Source organism: Balaenoptera musculus, chromosome 2 (genome assembly GCF_009873245.2).
Source record: "Balaenoptera musculus isolate JJ_BM4_2016_0621 chromosome 2, mBalMus1.pri.v3, whole genome shotgun sequence".
NCBI classification, from domain to species: Eukaryota; Metazoa; Chordata; class Mammalia; order Artiodactyla; family Balaenopteridae; genus Balaenoptera; species Balaenoptera musculus.
Window position 1 is genome coordinate 90,974,374 of NC_045786.1, and position 23,864 is coordinate 90,998,237.

At 51.3% G+C, this 23,864-nt stretch overlaps 1 protein-coding gene across 4 annotated transcripts; it reads left to right on the forward strand.

The window, feature by feature from the left end:
• The first annotated feature begins 6,908 nt into the window (after positions 1–6,908).
• On the forward strand, positions 6,909–23,104 carry RPAP1 (RNA polymerase II associated protein 1). Of its 4 annotated transcripts, XM_036844264.1 has the most exons (25): positions 6,909–7,005; positions 7,737–7,994; positions 8,295–8,443; positions 8,726–8,815; positions 9,270–9,390; positions 10,000–10,221; positions 11,474–11,653; positions 12,670–12,785; positions 13,072–13,170; positions 14,279–14,380; positions 14,600–14,767; positions 15,021–15,203; positions 15,330–15,464; positions 15,564–15,734; positions 16,190–16,383; positions 16,817–16,975; positions 17,128–17,329; positions 17,757–17,866; positions 18,149–18,344; positions 18,540–18,692; positions 18,924–19,066; positions 19,654–20,410; positions 22,107–22,283; positions 22,420–22,479; positions 22,587–23,099. In XM_036844264.1, the coding sequence occupies exons 2-25, from the start codon at positions 7,814–7,816 to the stop codon at positions 22,734–22,736; spliced, it is 4,218 nt and encodes a 1,405-aa protein (XP_036700159.1). In that variant the 5' UTR covers positions 6,909–7,005; positions 7,737–7,813; the 3' UTR covers positions 22,737–23,099. The 4 variants fall into 4 exon arrangements, with proteins under 4 accessions (XP_036700159.1, XP_036700161.1, XP_036700158.1 ...); XM_036844266.1 differs by having other exon boundaries at positions 6,909–7,994; positions 16,226–16,383; positions 22,587–23,104; XM_036844263.1 differs by having other exon boundaries at positions 6,909–7,994.
• Positions 23,105–23,864: the final 760 nt, after the last annotated feature.

Genomic DNA, 23,864 nt, shown 5'->3' on the forward strand with positions numbered 1-23,864 from the left:
GGCCGGCACCCCCTGCCCCAGTTACCCCAAGGCCGGATCCGAGGATCTGGCTCGGTCCCCTGCACGGGCACCCCAGCCGCGCCCCTCCTTTCCCTAAGGATTCCAGCATCTTTTCAAACCCAACACTCCAGATCCTTCCCTCCAAACCTTGCTAGAAGCCTCTACCACACCCCAACTTTTGTCCAGACTGATCAGAGAACCCAGCACCCTCCTCTCAACACAGAAAGTATCCCCTAGATACTCCCAACCATGAGGCCCCCTGAAATTGTCGTGACTGAATGCTCCCGCCACAGGATATACTAGCACACCTTCCTGCCTCTTTCATGAGCCTTTCGCCCAAATTCCCCATCTTCATACTCCATTTCCCACCCCTTTATCTCCAAGACCTTGGGCCTTGGATCTTGAGTTTTCTGAGATCTTGGTAATCCTCAGGTTTTATCTGCTATCCCCACTGCTACACTACATAGGTCAAAGCCCAATGGCCCATATCTTTTGGGGCTGTCATCCTCCCTAGTTGCTTCCTCTGCTTCTCGCCTCCATGCCCCAGGATGTGGTGTGAACGTTGGCTGTGTCTTCACAATATCCAATAAACATTAGCTATTATTAGTAGACCACCTTGCACAAAGTAGGCACACCATAAGTAAGTAGACAGATGCCTGTTAAATGAATGAATAATTGCCTCAGAGCTTGGCCTGCCCCACAACCAGTAATCAAGGGGATTGCCGTGCCCACAGACATCCTGTCAGGCAGAGAAAGAGCTAGTTCCAAATCCAGTCTACCAAATGTTCCCCTCCTCTTTCCCTTGCCTTTACTGTCCCCAGGAGCCTACACCAAAGGGCCCTTCCCAGAAGTCCTGGTTGGGGAGGAGGGACAAGCCACTCAGTGCCCCCTCCAACCCACCTTCCACTTCCCTGCAGCCTCATTGGATCTTTTCAGGGATTCTCCTTCTGAGCAGCAGGGGCCTGCCTCTTCTTCCTCTTGGCCCCATCAGTGCTTGTTTATTAATTATGCTAATGATAACAACAGTAGCAGTGCGGGGCGGCAGCCTCAGACCCAGCTGGGGGTGCCCCCAGGCGGCATCACAGGGAGAAGCGCTGTCAGAGTTGGATGGCAGGGGCCTGAGCCTCCGTTTCACTGAGAGCTCAGGCAATTTTCTGAGGCGCTGTGGGTCAGCTTCAGGACTCTTTCCTAAAGGAAAAGCCTTGCTCCATTCCAGAATCCACAGCGTCTGAGCTCAGGCTGAGTCGGATCAGGGCAGGCAGACAACAGTCTGGGGCTGAAGCCAGATTCACCGGGGCCATGGCTACTGCGGCAGTGCGGCTGCTGCAGCCCTGAACTTGAGCACTTGTCATTTCTCAAGGTCCTCTCCCCCACCTCTCCTCTCTGGAGGGGACTTCAAGTTTCCAGTGAAAGGAAATTGTTGACTCTGGCTGACACTGGAAAGACCCCTCCTAGAAGGTGTTGAACCCAGAGTCCAAACCCAGCGTTTCACTTCCTTTTCACCCCTTATCCCAACCCTCCCCCCCAAACCCATTTCCTGAACTCTGATGAGAATCCCAGCCCAAGGACCATCCTTTGCTACCAGGCAAAATGGGCTTCTGGAACATATCATGAATACCTCTGCATTCTCCACTCACAGCCTTGACAAACTTCCTACCTCAGCTGCAGGGCTGAGGCACATCACTCTCACCCTGGAGCAGCATATTGTCCATGTGGGGCCTGGCACCCTGAGTGCCTGCCTCCTCTACCCCTGCTTCTGAACCCCTCTCGATTCTTAGTATTTCTAGTTGCAGGGTAGAGAGGACTGTGGGGTCCTGGTCTTCTGACTTTCCAGCTCCTACACAGAGTGCTTGCCTTCCTGAGCCCTCACAACCCACTCTTCTTACCCATCTCCCCCGTCTTTCTCTCTCTCTCTGGGCACAGTAAAGGAACATACTTTAAGGGTATGAGAGCAGGTGTGATTTTGTGGAAGAGGTGTGTAGGTGGGTGAGAGGGTGTGCATTGTGATGTATGAGGGAGGGTGTGCATTTGTGCAAACTCTAAATGTGACTGACGCTTTGTGGGTGGATGGGGAGAAGATGTGTGTGTGTGACTGGAGGAGGTTGGCTGCCTTTGCAAATACATGCCTGCAAAAATCTCCCTTCCTTTTGTAAATGCATTGCTTGGAAGGAAACTAATCGAATCAACAGGAAATGTATTTGACCTAATGTATGAGCAGATGTCCGAGGAGTTCCTGTCCTCAGAACAGAAGCAGAGCCGGTTATGATCTATCCCAGGGGAGAGGAAGGGCCAGCAGCAGCCCCTTATTGTGGGTGGAGCTAGGTTGGGCCTTGGCATCACCCTACTCGTGTGAAATAAGTATTTGCCCACTCTCTGCCTTTTATAATCCACGACTGTCCAAGGAGGCCAAGGAGCCAGAGAAGACAAAGACAAAACTGGAAATAAGAACCACCTGCCCATAGCAGCAGAACACCCTGATGGCAACTTCCAGCAGTCTCAGGAAGTAGCTGCTTCAGGTTTCTCAGAGTTAGGACTCCACCTCCTGTCCCCACCTCAGGGAGTGGTGGGGAACCAACGTGAGTTATGGGGTCATGGCAGTCTCACTGGCCCTGTGACCAAGGCGATATTCTTTCCCAACTACTGGTTAAAGAGGTAAGAGTTGGGAAGTTCCCTTTAAGGAATGGGGCAGACCACAGACTGTGTTCCTCATCACCTTAGAGAATGCAGGGAATCTGTGACTTTGGGGCTTGGAGCAAAACTACATTACACGTGTGATGTCAGGGGTGCTGGGGACTATTGCTGTACCTGCCAAACACCCCTTGCCTGAAATCCCTAAGCCAGAAACAATGTCACTCCTTGCCCAGTTGATGATGAAGCAGAAAGTAAGTTCCTAGGAAAGACCACACTCTGAAAGGGGGATTTTCAAATGATCAGGTTTTTCCCCAAAAGCAGATTTAGGAAGTAGGAAGAGAGCAATAAGCTTGGGGTTTCTGAAACAGCAGATGGGTCCAAACGTGTGGAAGAAAAACAGTTGTCCTCTTCAAAATTTCACCTAGGGATGGCCCTGAGAGAAAAAAATGTATCTGTGTGTGAATGCCACATATCTGGCTGTCTGTAGTGCTCCTTTTGACCCACTTTAATAGCAACATGGCAATTTAGGCTACTTTCTAAACACTTTTTTATTATGGAATATTTTAAACATACACACAAGTAGACAGAAGAGTATAATGACTCCCAAATGTACCCATCATTCTGCTTCAATGATTATCTTAGCCAGTTGTGTTGTATTATCCCCAATTTTTTTTTTGTTGTTCTTTTGCTGGAGTTTTTAAAAGCAAATCTTAGCCATATAATTAATTTCAGCTGTAAATATTACGCTGTGTATCTGTAACAGACTTAAAAAAAACTCATCCATATATAGATTCAGATGGTTACATACAGAAATAATTAGATATGTGTATGTATAACAGTATACACATATATTTCCTTTGTCAGCTGAGGAGGGCCAAAAACCAAGACACCCCAGTAGCAATGAGTATACCTAGCACCCAAATCTTGGTTTCTAATACCATTTTCCAATAAAAAAAACCAAGGGTCCTTGGAGAAATGGTTGATTCTAGGACCGGAGGTCCAGTGGTTAGGACTGCTTGCTCTCACTGCCAAGTCTCTGGTGGGGGAACCAAAATCCCACAAGCCATGTGGTGTGGCCAAAAAAAACACCACACACACACAGAAAATGACGGGGTTTATCAAAGGGTCAAATATAAATATATATGAGTGAATAAGTTATAATTTATTAATAATTAAAAAGTATATTATAAATTAATAAGTTAATTCATGGAGAGCATAGACAAATCTCCCATGCAGAATTACAAATAATTTATGTAGATAGTCCAGCCTCAAGGAGGAGGAGGACCTGGAACTTCCCTGGTGGTCCAGTGGTTAAGACTCCACACTCCCAATGCAGGGGGCCCGGGTTCAATCCCTGGTCAGGGAACTAGATCCCGCATGCTGCAACAAAGATCCCACGTGCTGCAACTAAGACTCGGTGCAGCCAAATAAATAAATATAAAAAAAAAAAAAAAAGGAGGGGGAGGACCTAAAACCCATAACCCCAGTCTAATCATGAGAAACTCATCAGACAAATCCCAACGGAGGGACATTCTAAAAAATACCCTACCAGTACTACTCTAAACTGTCCAAGCCATCAAAATAAAAAAAGTCTACGAAGCTATCACAGCCAAAGGAGCCTAGGGAGTCATGATAACTAAATGTAATGTGGTATGCTGGATGGAACAGGAAAAGGACCTTAGGGAAAATTTGAGGAAATCTGAAAAAAGTATGGAGTTTAGTAGTAACAGTATGTCAATATTGGTTTTTCAATTCCAACAAATGTACCATATTAATGTTAGATGCTAATAACAGGGGAAACTGTGTTTGGGGTAAATGGAAGCTTTCTTTCTTTGCAATTCTTCTGTAAATCTAAAATAAAGTTTATTTGGCACTTCCCTGGTGATGCAGTGGTTAAGAATCCTCCTGCCAATGCAGGGAACAGGGGTTCGAGCCCTGGTCCGGGAAGATCCCACATGCTGCGGAGCAAGTAAGCCCATGCACCACAACTACTGAGCCTGCACTCTAGAGCCCATGAGCCACGACTACTGAAGCCCGCGCGCCTAGAGCCCGTGCTCTGCAACAAGAGAAGCCACCGCAATGAGAAGCCCTTGCACCCCAATGAAGAGTAGCCCCGCTCGCCACAACTAGAGAAAGCCCACACGCAGCAACGAAGACCCAATGCAGCCAAAAATAAATAAATAAATTTTTAAAATAAAATAAAGTTGATTTTTCAAAAAGAACCACATCCATACACAATACATTTTTTTTTTGGCTGCGCTGGGTCTTCGTTGCTGCGTGTAGGCTTTTCTCTAGTTGGGGCGAGAGGGGGCTACTCTTCGTTGTGGTGCGCGGGCTTCTCATTGTGGTGGCTTCTCTTGTTGCGGAGCATGGGCTCTAGGCACGCGGGCTTCAGTAGTCGCGGCTCATGGGCTCTAGAGCGCAGGCCCAGTAGTTGTGGCGCACGGGCTTTGTTGCTCCGTGGCATGTGGGATCTTCCCAGACCAGGGCTCGAATCCGTGTCCCCTGCATTGGCAGGCGGATTATTAACCGCTGCGCCACCAGGGAAGCCCCATTTTTTTAAAAAACACATTTTATTTATTTATTTATTTGGCCATGCCACTTGGCTTGCGGGATCTCAGTTCCCCAACCAGGGATTGAACCTGGGCAGTGACAGTGAAAGCACCGAATTCTAACCACTAGACCACCAGGGAACTCCCCATACACAATAAAATCTTTTAAAAATACTTAATATCATATAAAACTCAGTTTGTGTTCAGTTTTCCCAAACAGTCTCAAAAAACGTCATTTTATAAGTTTGTTTGAATCAGGATACAAACAAGGACCACATGTTTAATTGATAATCTCTTAATGTAGTTAGAGATGATAGTTAGATCTAGATGCCTGACTAGATTCAGCTTCAATTTTTTGGCATGAAGGCTTCCTAGGACATGTTTTGTACTTTCAGTGGCATCCATCAGGGGGCACATTATGTCCAGTGGCCCCACTTTTAGTGATGTTAAGATTCATCAGTAGGTTAAAAAGTTGACCACCTGATCCATCCGTACAAAGTTCTCATCAACCTTTTACCTAATAGCTTTATCAGTTATTGATGATTATTGTCTGGAGCGATTATTTGATTAGTGGTTGCAAACAGTGATTTTCTACATTCATTCTTCCTGCATTTTTGGATCCAATCTCCCTCCCTCATTCACCATAACTTCTGAACAGCCAGTACAATTTGGACCCCCAAGGTTGGCTAAATCCTAGTAGCTGAAATTTACTGCTGCACTTGAAACCAAGAGAACTAAAGAAGGATTCTGTAGAATACTTAGAAAGTTGTTAGAAATGCAAATTCTTGGGTCCTATTGGAGACCTACTGAATCAGAAACTCAGGTGAGGCCCAGAAATCTGGTTTAACAAGCCCTCCAGGTGTTTTTGATGCCTGCTAAAGTTTGAGAACTCCTGGACTAACATTGGCTGCCCTAAGACGGCCTTCAATCAAGCAATGATTTACTAAGGTCCTATGTTCATGGCAATATGCTGGGTGCTGAGCATTACAGATGCAAAAAAGAAGGCTGATGCCCCCAAGGAACTCACAGTCTATACAAGGGAACAGGGTACGTACTTATGAAAAGGTAACTGGAGTCAGTTGATAGTGGGCAGTATGTTCCCAACATGGCACACAAGTGGTGCAGATGGAAGATTCCAAGGAAAGTTCGGTGAGTAGGCCCAGCTGGCAAAAGTTTAGAGCTGATTCCAACCAGGCCTTAAAGGAAGAAAAAGACTGGGGTGGGATGGAAGGAAAAAGAGACATTGGCACAAACAAAGGCAGGATGCTCATGAAGTGAATCACCTTGCAGGCAATGAGGCTGTTTTCTCCTCTCCTCACTATCACCATTCCTGCAGTGTTTCTTTCCTTGGGCTTCACCTTTCCTTTTTCCTGGTTATTTTCTTGCTCGCCCATAATCACACTGGGGAGGTCACAGTCGAGTGTATGCAGGTTTCTATGTGCTGTCCCTTAGCTTGGGAGTGTAGGATGTGGTTATCCGGGCTGGTGAGTGCGGAAGGGCGTCTGAGGAACCCTTTGCCTCTGTCACGGGTGTTGTATGTGTACAGAGTGTCCGCCCAGAGCTTACGCGTTACGGTGGGACGCGGCAAGCGTAATACCTTTAGGCTCACGAGTCCTGAACACCAAAAGGGCAAACCCCTCCCAATAGTGGGCGGAGCCAGGACTTGAAGAGGCGGGGCCGGGCTGCGGGGCGGAAGCTCAGAACTGGTAGCGGCGGAAGCCCGGCCCCAGCGGGGCAAGATGGCGGCGTCCAGGTGGTCCTAGGCCAAGGAGGTGGCTGGGCTAGCGGGACGGACTACAGGAGATCCCGGCGGAGGGCTCTGGTACAGGGTATCCAGTTCTTTGTCGGAGTCGGCCCCAGTGTCTTTGATCTGGCCAGGAGCGGCCGCGGCCTCGTCGGTGCGGAGATCCTGGGCACGGCCCTCCATCCGCGGGCAGCATAGGCTGAGACTCCGTGATTTCTCTTTGTTGACGCGGGTGGCCCAGGAGCGCCCGCGACCGTAGAGCCTTAGGGGCCGTTGTGGGGCCCGACAGAATATAAGTCTTGAAATGCTTTGGTGAAATTTATTCCTAAGTATTTTATTCTTTTCGATGCCATTGTAAATAGAATTGTTTTCTTAATTTCGTTTTCTGATTGTTCTTTAATAGTGTATAGAAATACAAATGATTTTTATATATTGATCTTTTATAGCCCAAGGTTTTTAATAATTTGAATACTTTTCGGCCAGGCATGTTCCCACCAGTTTGATACCGAATCACCACTCCCCGGTATGACACATTTATCCGCCTGGCTCCTAATGACATTTTCCTTAGGTCCCCTATGGTTGTTCCTGAAAGTTTTTATCATCCACAGATTGTAAACAATCTAAGGTGGCAGTAAATATTGTTGCTGGGCTATTGACATCAGGGAGAGCTAAGTAAGGAGGGAATGGCAATAAGGTATGAATGAGGAGGAATGAGTCCACCGAACCCAGGGAAAAGGAGCCTTTTCTGACGCACAAAAACGAGAATCAGGGTTCAGTTGCAGAGGGCCCATCATCTTTACTGCTTCTAGGGGTGAATGAGAGTGAATTCCCTACACTGAAGCAGTGCTGGAAAGAGTCCCACTAGGGAGGCAGCTGGAGTGTCAAGATGCTGTCGAGACCAAAGCCAGGGGAGTCCGAGGTGGACCTGCTGCACTTCCAGAGTCAGTTTCTTGCAGCTGGTGCAGCCCCAGCAGTACAACTGGTGAAGAAAGGAAGTAGGAGTGCTGGTGATGCTAACCCGGACCGGCCTCCGCTGCAGGATCATCGGGATGTGGTGATGCTGGACAGTGAGTGGCTGTGGGTATGAGGTTGAAAAGAAGAGCGGTACAACTTCAGGGTCTCTCCCTCTTCCTGATGTGGCTGGGTTCCCCGTCATTATTTCAGAACTGTGTAACCTCTGTTGCTGCAGCCCCACTTTACATATGAAGAAACAGAGGCTCAAAGAGGTTAAATACCTTGCCCAAGGTGACACAGCTTGAGCCAGCGCTGCACAGCAGCTGCCTTTCTTTCTTTGGCTTTCCCCTAGCCCTCAGTCTCTTCCTGGGAAGATATGAGTAACCTCACATCTGGGTTTTTTTCTTTCTCAGATCTCCCAGATTTGCCCCCAGCTTTGGTTCCTGCTCCCCCAAAGAGAGCCAGGCCCAGCCCCGGCCATCCCCTGCCTGAACATGAGGACCCTGAAGAGAGGCTGAACAGGCATGATAAGCACATCACTGCTGTCTTGACTAAGATTATTGTGCGTCTCACCCTGGTTGAGTGGGGCAAGGCATCCAAGGGCAGAAAGGATGTTGAGTGTGGGTGGGGAGGCTTACTGAGCAGAGAGTGATTCAGAAAGATGGGACTTTATCCCCCTACAGTCAGGTTGGGGGCTGGTTTAGAATCACTGTGACTTAAGAAGCAAGATGGGTTCATGACTCCCTAGGGTGAGGTTCTAGTCGTATAGAACTGAGGCTAGTAGGATAGGGTCCAGCCTGGGGAAATCTCTGTATCTTCACTGCTTTGTACTTTGTTGCTGCAGGAACGAGATACAAGTTCAGTGGCTGTGAATCTGCCTGTGCCCTGTGGCGTTGCTTTCCCTCCTGTATTCCATCGCTCACAGGGGAGACAGGTAGGCAGAGGTGACCTCAGATGGTGTTTACGGGAGGACAGTCATGTGAGCATCATAGTGCATATTCCCCAGGTAGATAATCTTAATAATGATAAGCAATTCCATTGTTAAAACAGCACCACACTAAGCACTTTATATGCATTACTTCATTTAATCCTTATAACAGCCATGTAATATAGGTATCATTATCTCTATTTTTCAGATAAGGAAACTGATAACTTTTGCAACACCACACATCTAATAGATAGAAGAGCCAGAAATCCAACCCAAGTCTGTCATACTTCAAAACCTATGCTTCTATAGAGCCCTGCTTTTTCTGAGGACTAGGGTTGTGACCCTTGGAGATTAAGCAAGTCTCTTGTATCTCTTTGTTCCAGTGACCTTGGTATAAAGAGGTTGAGAAGAGAATGGGGTAATGAGCATCAGTCACCTGGGTTTTCTTTTTGCCCCATAGGGGAAGCCAGCAACATCTGGTAAGAGAAGTATCTTTGCCCAGGAAATTGCAGCAAGGAGAGCATCTGAAGCCAAGGTCCCACCGGTTGGAGAAGTTGCATCTACCTTGGACCCACCAGAGGGTGAGCAGGGTTTGAAGAGGTTTGGGCTCAGCCTTTTTGTAATACACATTTGTAGAGTCACCTTTGGATATACATCTTCCCTGCCTCAAATCTGAAGTGCATTTGAGCCATCTAAAGAGGAGCCATCCCACATCTCCACTTAGAGTACTGAGTATGGGCAGCTTGGGTCCATATCTGGGTCTTAGGTGCAGGGAGAAGGCAGGTCATTACGTGACTGTAGGAGAAAGGAAGGGGATAGAAGTGTCTGGTAGAGACTGTAAAATAAAGATGTAGGCCAAGATTCTTTTAATGATGCAAATTACTAGCAGAAGAACTGGGGGCAGGCCCCTGGAGGCAGACGGCTGCCTAGACATCCAAGAGAAGAGTCAGAAAGTGGGATGTTTCTGAGGGAAACTTCTAAGTCCAAGGGGAAAAATGAGTAGAGAGGTCATCACCCCAACCCAGCCCCAGGGTGCCCTGGAGTCCTGTGCCAAACCCAGGGGCATCTGCACTCTGTGCCTGGGAAAACTCTGAGGCTTCCATCTGTCTCCAGAGCTAATGGGATTAGAGAAGAGGGACAGAAGGCCCAGTTGGGGTGAGGCAATGAAACTGACTGTATCCTTCTTCCAGGTGCTGCAGCCTGTGAGGCACTCACACCTAGGGAGCAGGGCAGCCAGCTTCCATGGAACAGCTACAGCTTCCAGGGACCCCATCTGGTTACAGGGAAGGGGCTCAAGAGCCAGGAGGCTGAGCAGGAAGCCCAGACCATCCATGAGGAGAACGTAGCGAGACTGCAAGCCATGGCTCCGGAGGAGATCCTGCAGGAACAGCAGCGGTTACTGGCTCAGCTTGGTATGGGTACCAGCCTTTCCTGCCAAGACTGGGCTAGGAAGGGACTGTCATTTATTGAGGAAGGCTCACTGTGAGTGCCAGGCAGAGTACTTTAACGCATTTCATTTTGTCCTCAAACTGTTCCTGTGAGGTCAGTGGTACTAACCTCGTTTATTTATGAAAAGATAAAAACAAAAATAAAAAAAACTGAGGCTCAAAACTTTAAGAAATTCTCCCTCAGGTCACACAGCCTGGTACCACATCCTGTTAATGAACACCAATGAGATATAAACCCAGGTCTACTTGGTCTCATGGGCTGTGTTCTTAACCATTATACCATGTATCCTGTACTACTGTAGTGTAGTATACACTGTATTTTGGCTGTACTCTAGTACAACTACAGGGTACTCTATTATGTGATGCTGTGCTATACTACACCTCCCTCCTAGTTGCTGTTCACCAAAACAGTAGTGCCAAGTCAATCTGTTCCAAACTATGTATCTAGCACTTATATAGAGCATACAATATATTAGTTTTGGGTTTTTTTGTTTTTTTTTTTTTGCTGCTCTGGGTCTTCATTGTTGCACACAGGCGTTCTCTAGTTGCAGCGAGTGGGTGCACCACTCTTTGTTGTGGTGCGCGGGCTTCTCATTGCAGAGCATGGGCTCTAGGTGCGCAGGCTTCAGTAGTTGTGGCACACGGGCTCAGTAGTTGTGGCTCGCGGGCTCTAGAGCACAGGCTCAGTAGTTGTGGCGCACGGGCTTAGTTGCTCCACGGCATGTGGGATCTTCCCAGACCAGGGCTTGAACCTGTGTCCCCTGCATTGGCAGGTAGATTTTTAACCACTGCGCCACCAGGGAAGTCCCCATATATTAGGTTTTTAGTGAATATTTGTGCATAAATAAATAAATAAAATAGTTGAAAGTGAGAAACTATTCCCCTAAATGCCTTCTTTTTGGCCCTCGTCAACATTGATTCATTTATTCCACAACCACTTACTTTGGGCCTCTGACCTGAAGCCAAGCACAGGGATGGGCAGACTGGCCTGGACCAGGGGACTGTGAAGAGTGGAGGGATAGGTGGGCAGGCAGGTCCCAGTGACAGATATGGGTCTTCGAGGCTGCAAGAGAGCCCAGGGGACTCAGGCCAGGGCTGGGAAGTGGCTTGTCTTAGCCTTGGCACCCACAGACAGGCAGTATTAAGCAGATTTCAGGTGTATAGAGGCTGGGGAGGATCTGCCCCTACCCATTCTCCCCTACACGCTCTCTTCTAGATCCCAGCTTGGTTGCCTTCTTGAGATCTCACAGCCACACCTGTGAGCAGGCAGAAGAGAAGACCACAGGGGAGCAGAGGCCAGGAGGTCACTCTGCTGAGGTCACTGGAGAGGTGCCCATCATGCCAACTTCTGCCAGTGAGCCCAGGCAGGAAGATGAGCTGGAGCCAGGAGCCCCAGGTTTGGAGGAGGAGGGGACTTCTGGGGAACAAAAGTAGAGGAAAGTATTCCTTCTCCTAGGCCTGGCAGATGGGAAGAGAGAGAATCTTCTCTGTCCTTGAACGTCTAACGTTAATCTTCATTATTGGCTTGAAATCAGTCTTCATTTGCTGATGCTTATATCTTCCTGCACGTGCTTCCTGTTTTCCTGTCCTGTTACTGCTCCTTCTCCCCCTTCCCTGGTAAGAGACAGCACAACGTGATGGCTGAATGGCCCCCTCCCCCTCCAGACCATCTGCCCCTGCCTTTGCAGTAGCTGCCCCAGCTCTGGCTCCATCCATCCCACAGTTCTTACTGCCTCTGCTCTCAGTGTTGGGAGGATAATGGCAGGGTGGTGGGAGAGGAAGGGTCTGACGCAGGTCTTGTGAACATGCCAGACCTGAAGCAGAGAGGCCAGTGGGAGCACTCATCTTCCAGGAACTGGATGATCTTATTAGTGATTAACGAAAGAAGAATTGAATTAGGAGAGCCAGGAACCTCCTGCCCCTGGATGAGCTCTAGGCCAGTTGAGCATGTTGGATGGGGGTTGGGTGGCGTGAGGAAGGAGGAGGATATTGCAGGTGTGTGTTTCTGTATCTAGCTCTGCTGAGGTATAGCTGCCCCCTCCTCATTGTCCCCACTCCCCTGCTCCTTTAAAAGGTTGGTACTAGAGAGTGGAGAACTGTGGTTTCCCTGCTGTATGTGGTTCTCCCTTCCTCCTCTGCTTCCTCTCTCTTCTCTTCCTTATCTCCTCCGCTTCCTCTTTCCTCTCCCAACAAATCTTTGGGGTCAGAAAGGGGCTAGAGCCCAGGACGGGGTGTGTTCTGCCATATCAGGCATTCCAGCCCCTGGGCCGTGCCATTAGTCATAGCTGAAGGCAGAGGCTGCCAGACCCTTGGGCAGAGGTGGATGTGGCAGCTTCTGGATGATGGCTGGGACCCCAGTGGATCAGTGAGCTGAGCCCCTTAGGGAATACTACTCTGCTTCCATCTCCCCAGCTCTGGCACTGCCCGTGACCCCCCAGAAAGAATGGCTGCACATGGACACTGTTGAGCTGGAGAAGCTCCATTGGGCCCAAGACCTGCCTCCACTCCGACGGCAGCAGACTCAGGAGGTGAGGAGGGCCAGCTGGCCTACAAGGGCAAGGTGGGGTGACAGTGAGTGGGGCTGCTGTCTTGCACCCAGAACTTAGGCTTTTCTCTTCCCCCAAGCTGGAGAAACATCTCTCCTAGTGCTCACCCCCCTCCTCCTGCCTGGCCCCTAAGGCCAGAGGAGCCCCACTTCTGGTCAGAGGTAGAGTCAGGCCCTACGTCCTGAGAGGCCTGGGATTACAGGTGAGGAATGGGTGTGGGGAAGTTGCTGGTGCCCCCAGCCCATAGTTCTCGTTCTGTACCCATTAGAGGATGCAGGCCCGATTCAGTCTTCAGGGAGAGCTGCTGGCCCCCAGCGTGGACCTTCCCACCCATCTGGGCCTACACCACCATGGAGAGGAGGCGGAGGTGAGGCATGGGGTCCAGAGAGTACTGGGCAGCTCTCAGCAAGTGCTTTTAACAACCATGTGGAGAAGGACCGCTGCTCAGCTGCCTTGGCCCTTCTGTGCGCCCTATTCCAGTTCACGGCCTTGCTGTCTTTTCAGTTTTTTTTTTTTTTTTAATATTTATGTATTAGTTTATTTGTTTGGCTGCACCGGGTCTTCCTTGTGGCATGCGGGATCTTCATTGCCGCATGGGGGATCTAGTTCCCTGACCAGGGATCGAACCCCGGGCCCCCTGCATTGGGAGCGCAGAGTCTTAACCACTGGACCATCAGGGAAGTCCCTATCCTTTCAGTTGTTAGGCTTGAAGTCTTTCTCCTTGTTCCCTCACATTCCAGTCAGTCGCCAGAACTTGCCAATTCTGTTTGTCACCTCCCCGCAGTGCTTCCTCGATCAGAGCCTTGATCCCTCTGGTCTGTTCAGTCGCCATGTTCTGCTCACTCCATCATGCCATTCGCTCGCTCCCCCACGGGGCTGCCGTAGTGATTTCCCCTGGCCCAGCTCAGGCTGTCCCTTGCCTCAGAAAGTTTCCTAGCTCAGGGAATTCTCCCAGAATAAGGTCTTGGCTCCTCAGCACGACAGAACAGCCTTCCACCATCTGTCCCTGCTGACCCCACAGCTCTGCGTCCCTCACTTCTGCTGCACATTCTGTTGCCTCCTCCCCACGTACCCACTGTGCTCAAGGACCTCCAGGGCTCAGTTCCTGAAGCCCTCTCCAGGGAACGCCTTTCCCCTCTGCTCCATGCCAGGCCATCAGAGCTCTACCCACCCACTGAGACCACATCACTTTTCCAGGTGCCCCTTCTCTCTCTCTCCTGTTCTCTGGTTGCAAATTAAACACCGATTACTACATTCCTCCCAAACTGCCTTATGCTATGGTTACTTGTGCGCCAGTCTTGCTTCCTTTACCAGTTTGAGGCTCCACGGAGAGCAGAGGCAAGAGACATCACTTACTTTTCTTTGTCTTCACCTTGACACCTGACTCAGTGCATGGCAGATAGGGGTTGCCACGTATTTGTTGGTGGGTGCTGCCCTGTGTCTTGGCTCCTTCTCACTTCTTGTCCCTGTTCCAGAGAGCAGGGTACTCCCTTCAGGAGCTGTTCCACCTGACGCGCAGCCAGGTGTCCCAGCAGAGAGCACTAGCGCTGCATGTGTTGGCCCAGGTCATCGGCAGGGTGAGTGGACTGTTGGCCTCGTCCTGCCCGCCCCCCTCCCCTTAGGCTTTCCCACCTCCTGCCTGTTTCACTCTGACTCACTGGCCCATACACCAGCTGTCTGTGGGTCACACTGAGAACAGGACAAACCCAGGATCCTAGCTGGACAAGTGAAGGGTTTAGGACAGAGACTCTGTAACTTCAGCATATTCAGCAAGGTTTTATCCTCCTGCCCTCAAGGCCCAGGCTGGCGAGTTTGGGGACCGGCTAGTGGGCAGTGTCTTGCGCCTCCTTTTGGATGCTGGTTTCCTCTTCCTGCTGCGCTTCTCTCTGGATGACAGAGTGGATGGGGTCATCGCAGCTGCTGTCCGGGCTCTTCGGGCTCTGCTGGTGGCTCCTGGAGATGAGGTACAACAGGCATAGGAATGAGGCTTCGAGGCATTAGGGTCCCTACGCCTCCCGCTGGGCCTGCCCTCGTTGATGAGGCTTTGCCAGGCAGGGCACAGAATGGGGTGGCTGTGTCACCGCCTTCTAAAGGCCCCAAAGCCTAGGAGCCTTGCCTCTCTGTCCTTTGTGCGTGGCTTTTGCCCTCTACTTCTGGACCCGCTTTCTGGCCTGATCCCTCTTCCTCTTCCCACCTTCATACTCTTTCCTCTGGCAGGAGCTCCTCGATAGCACCTTCTCTTGGTACCATGGAGCTTTGGTGTTCCCTCTGATGCCCAGCCAGGAGGACAAGGAGGACGAGGATGAGGATGAAGGGCCCCCAGCAGAAAAGGCAAAAAAGAAGAGCCCGGAGGAAGGAAACCGGCCTCCATCTGACCTGGCCCGACATGACGTCATCAAGGTAAAAGTGCTGGGGCAGCTGCACTGGTCCCATGACCTCCAGGGCCAGCACATGTTGGGCAGGAGGGGTCATCAAGGCCTGGGGCCCAGTTGCATTTGGTAGTGGGTTTGTGTCTCTGATCCTCAGGGGCTCCTGGCCACCAACCTGCTGCCTCGGCTACGCTACTTGCTGGAGGTGACCTGCCCAGGACCTTCTGTGGTCCTTGACATCCTGGCTGTGCTCATCCGCCTGGCCCGGCATTCCCTGGAGTCAGCCACAAGGGTGAGAAAGAGAAGGAGGCAGGGACTGGGCAAAGAGCCTAGCTAGGCCTGGTCTTGACCCTCAGCCTCCCTACCTCCCTTTTCCTCCTGGCCTGCACAGGTCCTAGAATGCCCTCGGCTGATAGAGACTGTGATTCAAGAGTTCCTGCCCACCAGCTGGTCCCCTATGGGGGTGAGGCCTACCCTCAGTCTACACAGAGTGCCCTGTGCTCCTGCCATGAAACTTCTTCGTGTCCTGGCCTCGGCTGGTAGGAATATTGCTGCCCGGCTGGTAAGCAGAACACAGGGCAAGGGATGGGGGCTTGAGACAGGGCTGGGTTGGGGGCTAAGCATAGCCCCTGCACTCTGGGTGGCCCAGTCATGCCATCTTTCTCTTTGTATCTGTTCCAGTTGCCTAGAAATGGAACAGAAACCCCCAGGCAGGAACCTAGTCACCTGGAGCCTAGTGTATCCTGTAGGCCTGCTCTGCTTTCATTCTGTGAAGGGAAGGTTCCCTGTTCCCTGGACCCAGGCCAGAAGGGCCACATACAAATAGGCATAGCCAAGGTGCCCAGCAAGTGCTTGCTAAAAAGAAGGAGGGAAGGAGAGAGGAAGGGAGGGATGGATGAGATAGTTTCACCCTAGCCCAGAACTATGACCCTCTGGCACCAGAGGGGTCTCAGCAGGGATGAGTTGAGCCAGTTTCTGTAGTGAGAGAACCTGAGGCTTGGAACTTCGGGCTCCCAGCTGATCCTGATCCCCAGACTCTCTGCCCAACCCCAGCTGAGTGGCTTTGATCTCCGGAGTCGCCTGTGCCGCTTTATAGCTGAGGCTCCCCAGGATCTGGCCTTGCCCCCAGAGGAAGCCGAGACACTGAGCACTGAGGCCTTCCGTCTGTGGGCCGTGGCAGCCTCCTACGGCCAGGGCGGTGACCTTTACAGGTGAGGAGAGACAAGGGTAGGCTCCCTCACAGACCCCTCCAGCTCTGCACTCTGGCCTTGCTCAAGGTTCAAGCTCGGAGGGAGGCTGAGTATGAGAAAGAGGTGATTCTGGGAGAAAGGAAGAAAACTTGGGAGTCAGTAGCCAGGGGAGAGTGGAACAAAGCTGGGTTAACCACATTCTGTGCACCCCAGGTTGGTATCTTGGTGAAATCAGATTTAAATTCCCTCTTGTGGTGGAAGCCTTGAGGGGCTACCTCCTTCCCTTCAGCCCCCAGCCTTCCTTCTTGAAACCTTCCCAGAGTCCCCAGCCCTGGGCCTCCCTCCTGCTCCTCCTCAGCCAGACCGCAGATGCCCGGGGCCGAGCCTTGCTTTGTGTCTTCTGTTTCCATCTCCCTTCTCACACTGAAGGGCGGTCCTTCTCCCCGCTTACCAGGGAGCTGTACCCTGTGCTGACGCGAGCCCTGCAGGCTGTGCCGAAGGAGCTCAGCAGCCCCTCCCCTCAGCCCCTGGCTCTGCAGAGGACAGCCTCACTGCTCACCGTCCTCACCCAGCTGACCCTAGCAGCCGGTAGCACCACCCCTGAGCCCAGAAGGTAGGCTCTAGCCCTGAGCTGCTGGCGGTGACGTCCTGTTGGGAGCTCTGGGACCGGTGGGAGTGCTCCTCCACAGGGAGAGGGTGGCCAGGGCTTAGAGGGGAGTCCAGGCAGCCAGATCCTCACTGTGGTCCCTTGTGGCTCTCCTGTAGTGACTCTGCTGAGGCCAGTCTGTCGGCCACTCCTTCCTCAGTCACTTGGACGCAGATGTCTGGGCTCCAGCCTCTCGTGGAGCCTTGTCTAAGACAGACCTTGAAGTTGCTGCCCAGACCTGAGATGTGGAGTGCCCTTGGCCCAGTGCCCACTGCCTGCCTGCTCTTCCTGGACGCTTACTACCAGGCCTGGAGCCAGCAGGTAAGTGTTGCCTGCCTGCCTTCCACGCTGCCCTGGGTGCCCTGCCTTCACCTTAGCATTCCACCCTCGTTCTCCCTCTGTCTCCACCTCTCCGTACCTCCCTCCCCATTTCTGCCTTTTCCCTCCTACCTTTCTTCCTCTTTCCACCTCCATGTCCAGTGGAGCTTCCAAGGAGTCGTGTTGATAGGGACCATAGAACCCCAAACAGCCGCTCAGCCTCCCTGGAGCCTTTATGCTCTCTCAAGACCCTAGACAGTGGGTGCCAGAGCAACCTCAGGGTCTTCTCTGCCTCTAGAAGGGGCAGAAGGCAGAAGCCTCTAAACACTGACTCTTGGCCACTTGGAGTCATGGGCTTGGCCTGGGTACACAGGGTCCAGGAGAACGGGGGTCCTGGGCCATCAGCTCAGTGAGTGTCTTGGTCTTCCAGCCAGGCGTGTGCCCAGGGGATTGGCTTCAGGACACGGAGCGCCTGTCGGAGGAGCTGCTGCTGCCGCTGCTGAGCCAGCCCGCTCTGGGCAAACTGTGGGGTTCGCTGGGGTGTGTACTGCGTGCGGTTGTGGAGCTGGCAGTGGGGCGGGGAGGCAGCAGTTTCGCTCCTTGTGGGGTTCCTGCGCCTGGCTCCTTGGTCCATCCCAGCTGGAACCCCCCAGCCTGAGGGAAACCTGAATCCCTAGCAGGCAGCGACTGGGGGCTCCAGGGAACGTGGGCACTGTCCACACGGCCACGTTTCCGCTAGCCTTGGTCGCAGAACAAGCAGCTGTTTCCAGCCTGGCACATGTCAGGCCAGAGCCCCCCTCAGTGTCTCCATTCTGCTTCCAGGTGCTGCTCCCCTCTCTGCAACCCACAGTCCTGTGCTCCGGCCCCTGAAGCTCTCTCCAGCCTCGTGTCACTGGGCTGCGCAGGAGGCCACCCTCCTCTCAGTCTGGCTGGCTCAGCCTCCCCCTTCCCATTCCTCACGGCCCTCCTCTCTCTTTTCAACACCCTGGGCTGGATCCACAAGGGGCTGTGTGGCCAGGTGAGCGCTGGGCGCCTGGTTAGGGGGGCAGGGGACCAAGATGGCAGGAGTCAGAAAGGGGAAGGGCGCCCCTTGGGGAAGAGAGGCCTCTTCTGCCAGCACCCATTTCTCTGAGTTTAGCTGGGGAAGGGGCAGCTGGGGAGCCCTAGAGGGCATCGAAGTCACCCTGTGAATCTGAAGCTTGCTTTTCCTCAGCTGGCTGCCGTATTGGCTGCCCCAGGACTGCAGAACTACTTCCTCCAATGTGTGGCTCCTGTGGCTGCTCCACACCTCACACCCTTCTCCGCGTGGGCCCTGCGCCATGAGTATCACCTGCAGTACCTGGCACTCGCCCTGGCCCAGAGAGCGGTGGGTGCCCCCAACCCCCATCCCTCTGTCCCCTCCCCCCCCCCTCCATTATCCCCATCCTGCTTCTCTGGAGCTTGTGCTGCTTCTGGCAGGCCATGCGGTTCTACTTGCCTGCAGACATGCCCAGGTCCTGTGCCCATCAGCATATATTCTCTTCCTCACTTCTCTTTGCTTTGTCCCCCCTCACCCCCTCTGCCTGCTCCTCCCCCTTCCCCCCTTTTCTGTCCACAGGTGACACTCCAGCCAGTGTCAGCCACCAGTGCTGCCCTCTATCACGGCATGGCCTTGACCCTGCTGAGCCGGCTGCTGCCCGGAAGCGAGCACCTCGCCCATGAGCTACTGCTGAGCTGTGTGTTCCGGCTGGAGTTCCTCCCGTAAGTCCAGGGTTGGCGGCATCAACTGAGCCCTTTGAGAGGCTGCTGTGGTGGTTGACAGAGCAGCCCTGAATTTGGGGCCAGGAGGCCTGGGTTTCATTCTCTTTCTTCCATGGATTACGCTTAACCTGTCTGAGTTTCCATTTCCTCATTAGTAAAGTGAGGATGAGGATAATATGCTAGAGTATTATTATGAGACTTCTGTGACTGTATGGCTGAAAAATGGTTATAAACTAGCTGTACGCTTATAATAGCTAACAGTTACCCAGTGCTTACTCCTTGTCCGGTACTCCCTTAACCGTTTGTCTCTATTTTAATTGTTTTACTGTACCATGAGATGTGTATTATTATCATTATTATCCCCACTTTACTCTGAGGAAAGTGAGGCACAGAGAAGTTCTGTAAACTTGCAACTAGGTAACTGGCTCTAGTGCCCGTCCTCTTAACTGCTATACACATTACATGGAAGGCTATTAGGGGAACAGGGAGGAGCAGGATTGGACCTAGGAGCCTCTGGGAAGCCCTGGAGAGCTGGCATGGACTTGTGGGTTCTAGCCCTCATTTTTGGCTTTTGGGTTCTGTTACAGGGAAAGAGCATCAGGGGGTCCGGAGGCAGCCGACTTCTCTGACCGGCTGTCCTTAGGGAGCGGCGGGGACCTTGGGTGTGGGCGAGGGACTCTGCTAGCTCAGGCCTGCCAGGACCTCCCCAGCATCCGCAGCTGCTACCTGACCCACTGCTCACTGGCCCGGGCCAGCCTGCTAGCCTCTCAAGCCCTGCACCGAGGGGAGCTCCAGCGAGTCCCAGCCCTGCTGCTCCCTGTGGCTAAGGAGCCCCTGCTGCCCACTGACTGGCCTTTCCTGCCATTGATTCAGCTCTACCACCGGGCCTCAGACAGCCCCTCGGGGCTCCCTCCTGCTGACACTGTGGGCACAGCCATGCGGGCCCTGCAGTGGGTGCTAGTCCTGGAGAGCTGGCGCCCCCAGGCCCTCCAGGCTGTGCCTCCTGCTGCCCGCCTGGCACGGCTCATGTGTGTGTTCTTGGTGGACAGTGAATTGTTCCGGGAGACCCCAATACAACGTCTGGTGGCAGCCCTCCTGGCCCGGCTCTGCCAGCCTGAAGTCCTACCAAACCTCAACCTGGATTGCCCACTTCCTGGCCTGACGTCTTTCCCGGATCTCTATGCCAACTTCCTGGAGCATTTTGAGGCTGTGTCTTTTGGGGACCACCTCTTTGGGGCTCTGGTTCTCCTCCCCCTGCAGCGTCGGTTCAGCGTCACTTTGCGCCTTGCCCTCTTTGGGGAGCACGTGGGAGCCTTGCGAGCTCTGGGCCTGCCTCTGACCCAGGTACTTTCTCAGCCCAGCAGGGCCCACCATGGGCATCCTGTCCTGGGCCTTGGAGGCAGTCCTGAGCCGCGGGGAGCTTTGGTGGGCCTCAGGTTCCTTATCTTACCTCTTGGAGGCTTTGAGGAGATTAAGAGAATACGTGAAAAGGGCTTACTGTGGTGTCTGGCATACAGTAGGTGTTCATTATTAAAAAGGCATGGCTCCTTGCTCATGAGGTGCTACAGTCTAGATAAGAGATGTACTAAAACCAACATAGTCCTCAGGTATTCAGATTCTAGGTGTTAAGTCAGGATTCAGAGAAGGGAAAGATCAAAGTGGGCTTCCCACGAGGAGAAGCCTTTGTGGAAGAAGTGGGGATTGATCTGGGCATGGAAAATTGGGTAGAATTTGGATTGTTAAGGAGAAAGATAGAATGTACCTAGTGGAACAGCATAAGCAAAAGCTCAGAGGCAGGAAGGAATATGACAGGATGGGAAGAGGAAGGAGTCTATGACAGATATCAGCTTGGGAACTTGTTGGAAACAAAGCTAATAAAGTCTTAGAGGGCCTCAGATATCAGGCTAAGGAGTTAAACTTGTAAGCTGTAAAGAGTTACTAATTTTTTTAAGATTTGTTTTTTTATTTTCATTATAACTTATTTTGGTAAGCTTGAAATATAAACATTTTAATATACGTATGTAAGATATAAATGTATATTTTGTATAAAAAACTAAGAAGAAAATATAAAATATTTTTAAGAATTAAAAAGAACGTTACAGGGAATTCCTTGGGGGTCCAGTGGTTAGGACTGCACGCTGTCACTGCCAAGGGCCCGGGTTCAATCCCTGGTCAGGGAACTAAGATCCCACATGCCACGTGGTGTGGCCAAAAAAAGAATAGATTAAGGGAAAAAAAAGAACTTTACAGTTATCCATAATCCCACTGCCCGGTAGTAATTATTTTGATTTACCTTTTTTTCGTCTTTTTTTTTGGCTGCACCTCGCAGCATGTGGGATCTTAGTTCCCTGACCAGAGATCAAACCTGTGCCCACTGCATTGGGAACACGAGGCCTAACCACTGGATCGCCAGGGAAGTCCCTGTGCATATATATTTTTATAAAATTGGGATCACTGCATAATGTTTTCTTCATTGAATGTTAGGTAGTAAGCATTTCTCACATCATTAAATAATCTAAGAAATCTATGTTTTTATTATTATATCATAATCCATCATGCAGGTGCGTCCCAGTTTATTTTATCAGAACCCCTTAGTGGGCATGAAAGTTGTTTCTGATTTTTTGCTATTTTAAGTAACACTGTGATAAACACCATTGGACATAAACTCATAATCATTTTTGTGTGGAATTAAGAATAATTTTTTTAGAAACAGAATTACTATTCCAAAGAACATAAACTTTTGAAAGGTTTGGTAATAGAATTGAGCAGCTGAACATCACATTTTGAAAGTTTTAAGTAGATTAAGCAAGTAGTAGTAGCAGTAGAAATTCACAGCTGCTTCTCAGTTCCCCAGTTTCCGCTGCTTTCGAGCTCTTTAGTCTTTAACCTTGATCCTTGTGATAGACAGGGATGGATGTCTGTCTAGGACCGGATCTCTGCCCTCATGATTTGTTTCATGTGACCATCAACCATCCACCCTGTTGTCCAGTGATACACATTCCACCCTGACCCTCAGCTTGTCTCATTTCCCCTGTCACAGTTGCCTGTGTCCCTGGAAAACTACACAGCGCCTCCTGAAGACAACCTGGCCCTCCTTCAGCTCTACTTCCGGGCTCTGGTTACTGGTGCGCTCCAATCACGCTGGTGCCCTGTGCTCTATGCTGTGGCCGTGGCTCATGTCAACGGCTTCATCTTCTGCCAGGACCCAAAGAGCTTGGTAAGTTACATCCCCATCTCCAGAGGGAGGGAAGGAACCTGCAGTTGAACTGAGCCAGCTGGGGAGGAGGTGAGGGCCAGGCCAGGCGAGTGATAGGCCCGTGGCCTGGTGCCACCTCTCCCTCTTCTGCCTCTAGGATGAGGTAAAGGCTGCCCGCAGGAGCATGTTGCAGAAAACTTGGCTGCTGGCAGATGAGGTAGGGCGGGGCACATCTTGGAGGGTGGGAGAATGGAGGGTCTTGGGGAACAGAGATCTCAACAGGATCTCACTACCCACTTCATAAAGTGTCTTCCTTCTCTGCAGGGTCTTCGGCAGCACCTTCTCCACTATAAGCTTCCTAATTCTGCCCTTCCAGAGGGTTTTGAGCTGTATCCCCAGTTGCCCCCTCTGCGTCAGCAGTACCTCCAGAAACTGATCTCAGGGGTGCTCCAAAATGGGGTTTCAGAGACCTAGTATATATAGCTGCTGCAGAGGAAGAGATGGATACATTCTATTGGGGTTCACCAACAGATGCCTGGCCAGAGAGAAGGGCTTCATGTCCTAAGAGTGTGCAGGAAACAATAGAGCAGAAGGCTTGCCTTCCTAGGAGCAAGCTCTTTGAGCTTTTTTGGAGATTGGTGAGCCTACCCTTATGTCCTGATATCTGGAGCTCAGGATCTGGGGCTTCTGAGGGTCTGTGCTGGGAGTGAGGGGTGACTTAGCTATATACCGCTTCTTGGGGACAAGACAAACTAACTACACCTCTTCCTCTCCCCACCCCAGGCCAGGGTATATGAATACTGGAGCTGAGCATTGAAATAAAGAATTTTTTTATCTTCTGGGAATTTGATTTGGACTGATTTCAGATGTACTAGTTCAGGATTGGTATCGAGGAATGGGTTATCTCTGGGGGAAGCAGGACTACTGTGAGAGACATCGGGGGAGGAATCATGAATGGGAGGTGAAAACTGAGTCCACATCTGGGACAACAAAAATGTGGGTCCCAGTTCTGGAGTGAAGCCAGGCCAGGGCAGTGCTCTTGGGAATGGGGGGTGCTTCTAGAAGGACTCTCAGCAGTCCACTTGGAGTGTAGGTGTGCTAAATGAGGTTAGCATCTTGTCTCCTTATGGTCCCCTATTTCCATCAGCTGTGATCATGAGACAAGAAGAAGCCAAAAATCAGACTGGTGCAGTAGCTGTCTATCTTAAATCTGTTTGGGTTGCTATAACAGAATACCACAGGCTGGGTGGCTTTTGAACAACAGACATTTATTTCTCACAGTTCTAGAGACTGGGAAGTCCAAGATCAAGGTGCTGGCAGATTTGGTATCTGGTGAAGGCCTGCTTCCTGGTTCATAGGCAGCTCTCCCATGGCAGGAGAGGCAAGGGAGTTCTCTGGGGCCTCTTTTTATATGGGCGCTAATCCCATTTCACCCATGAAGGTGGAACCCTCATGACTTAATCACTTCCCAAAGGCCCCACCTCCAAATACCCTCAATGTGGGGATTCCGTTTCAATGTATGAATTTGGTGGTGGGACTGTGGCGGGGGCTGGGAGGGGAGGTGGAGTGAAAACGTTGTCTATAGTGCTGTTCTACAACACC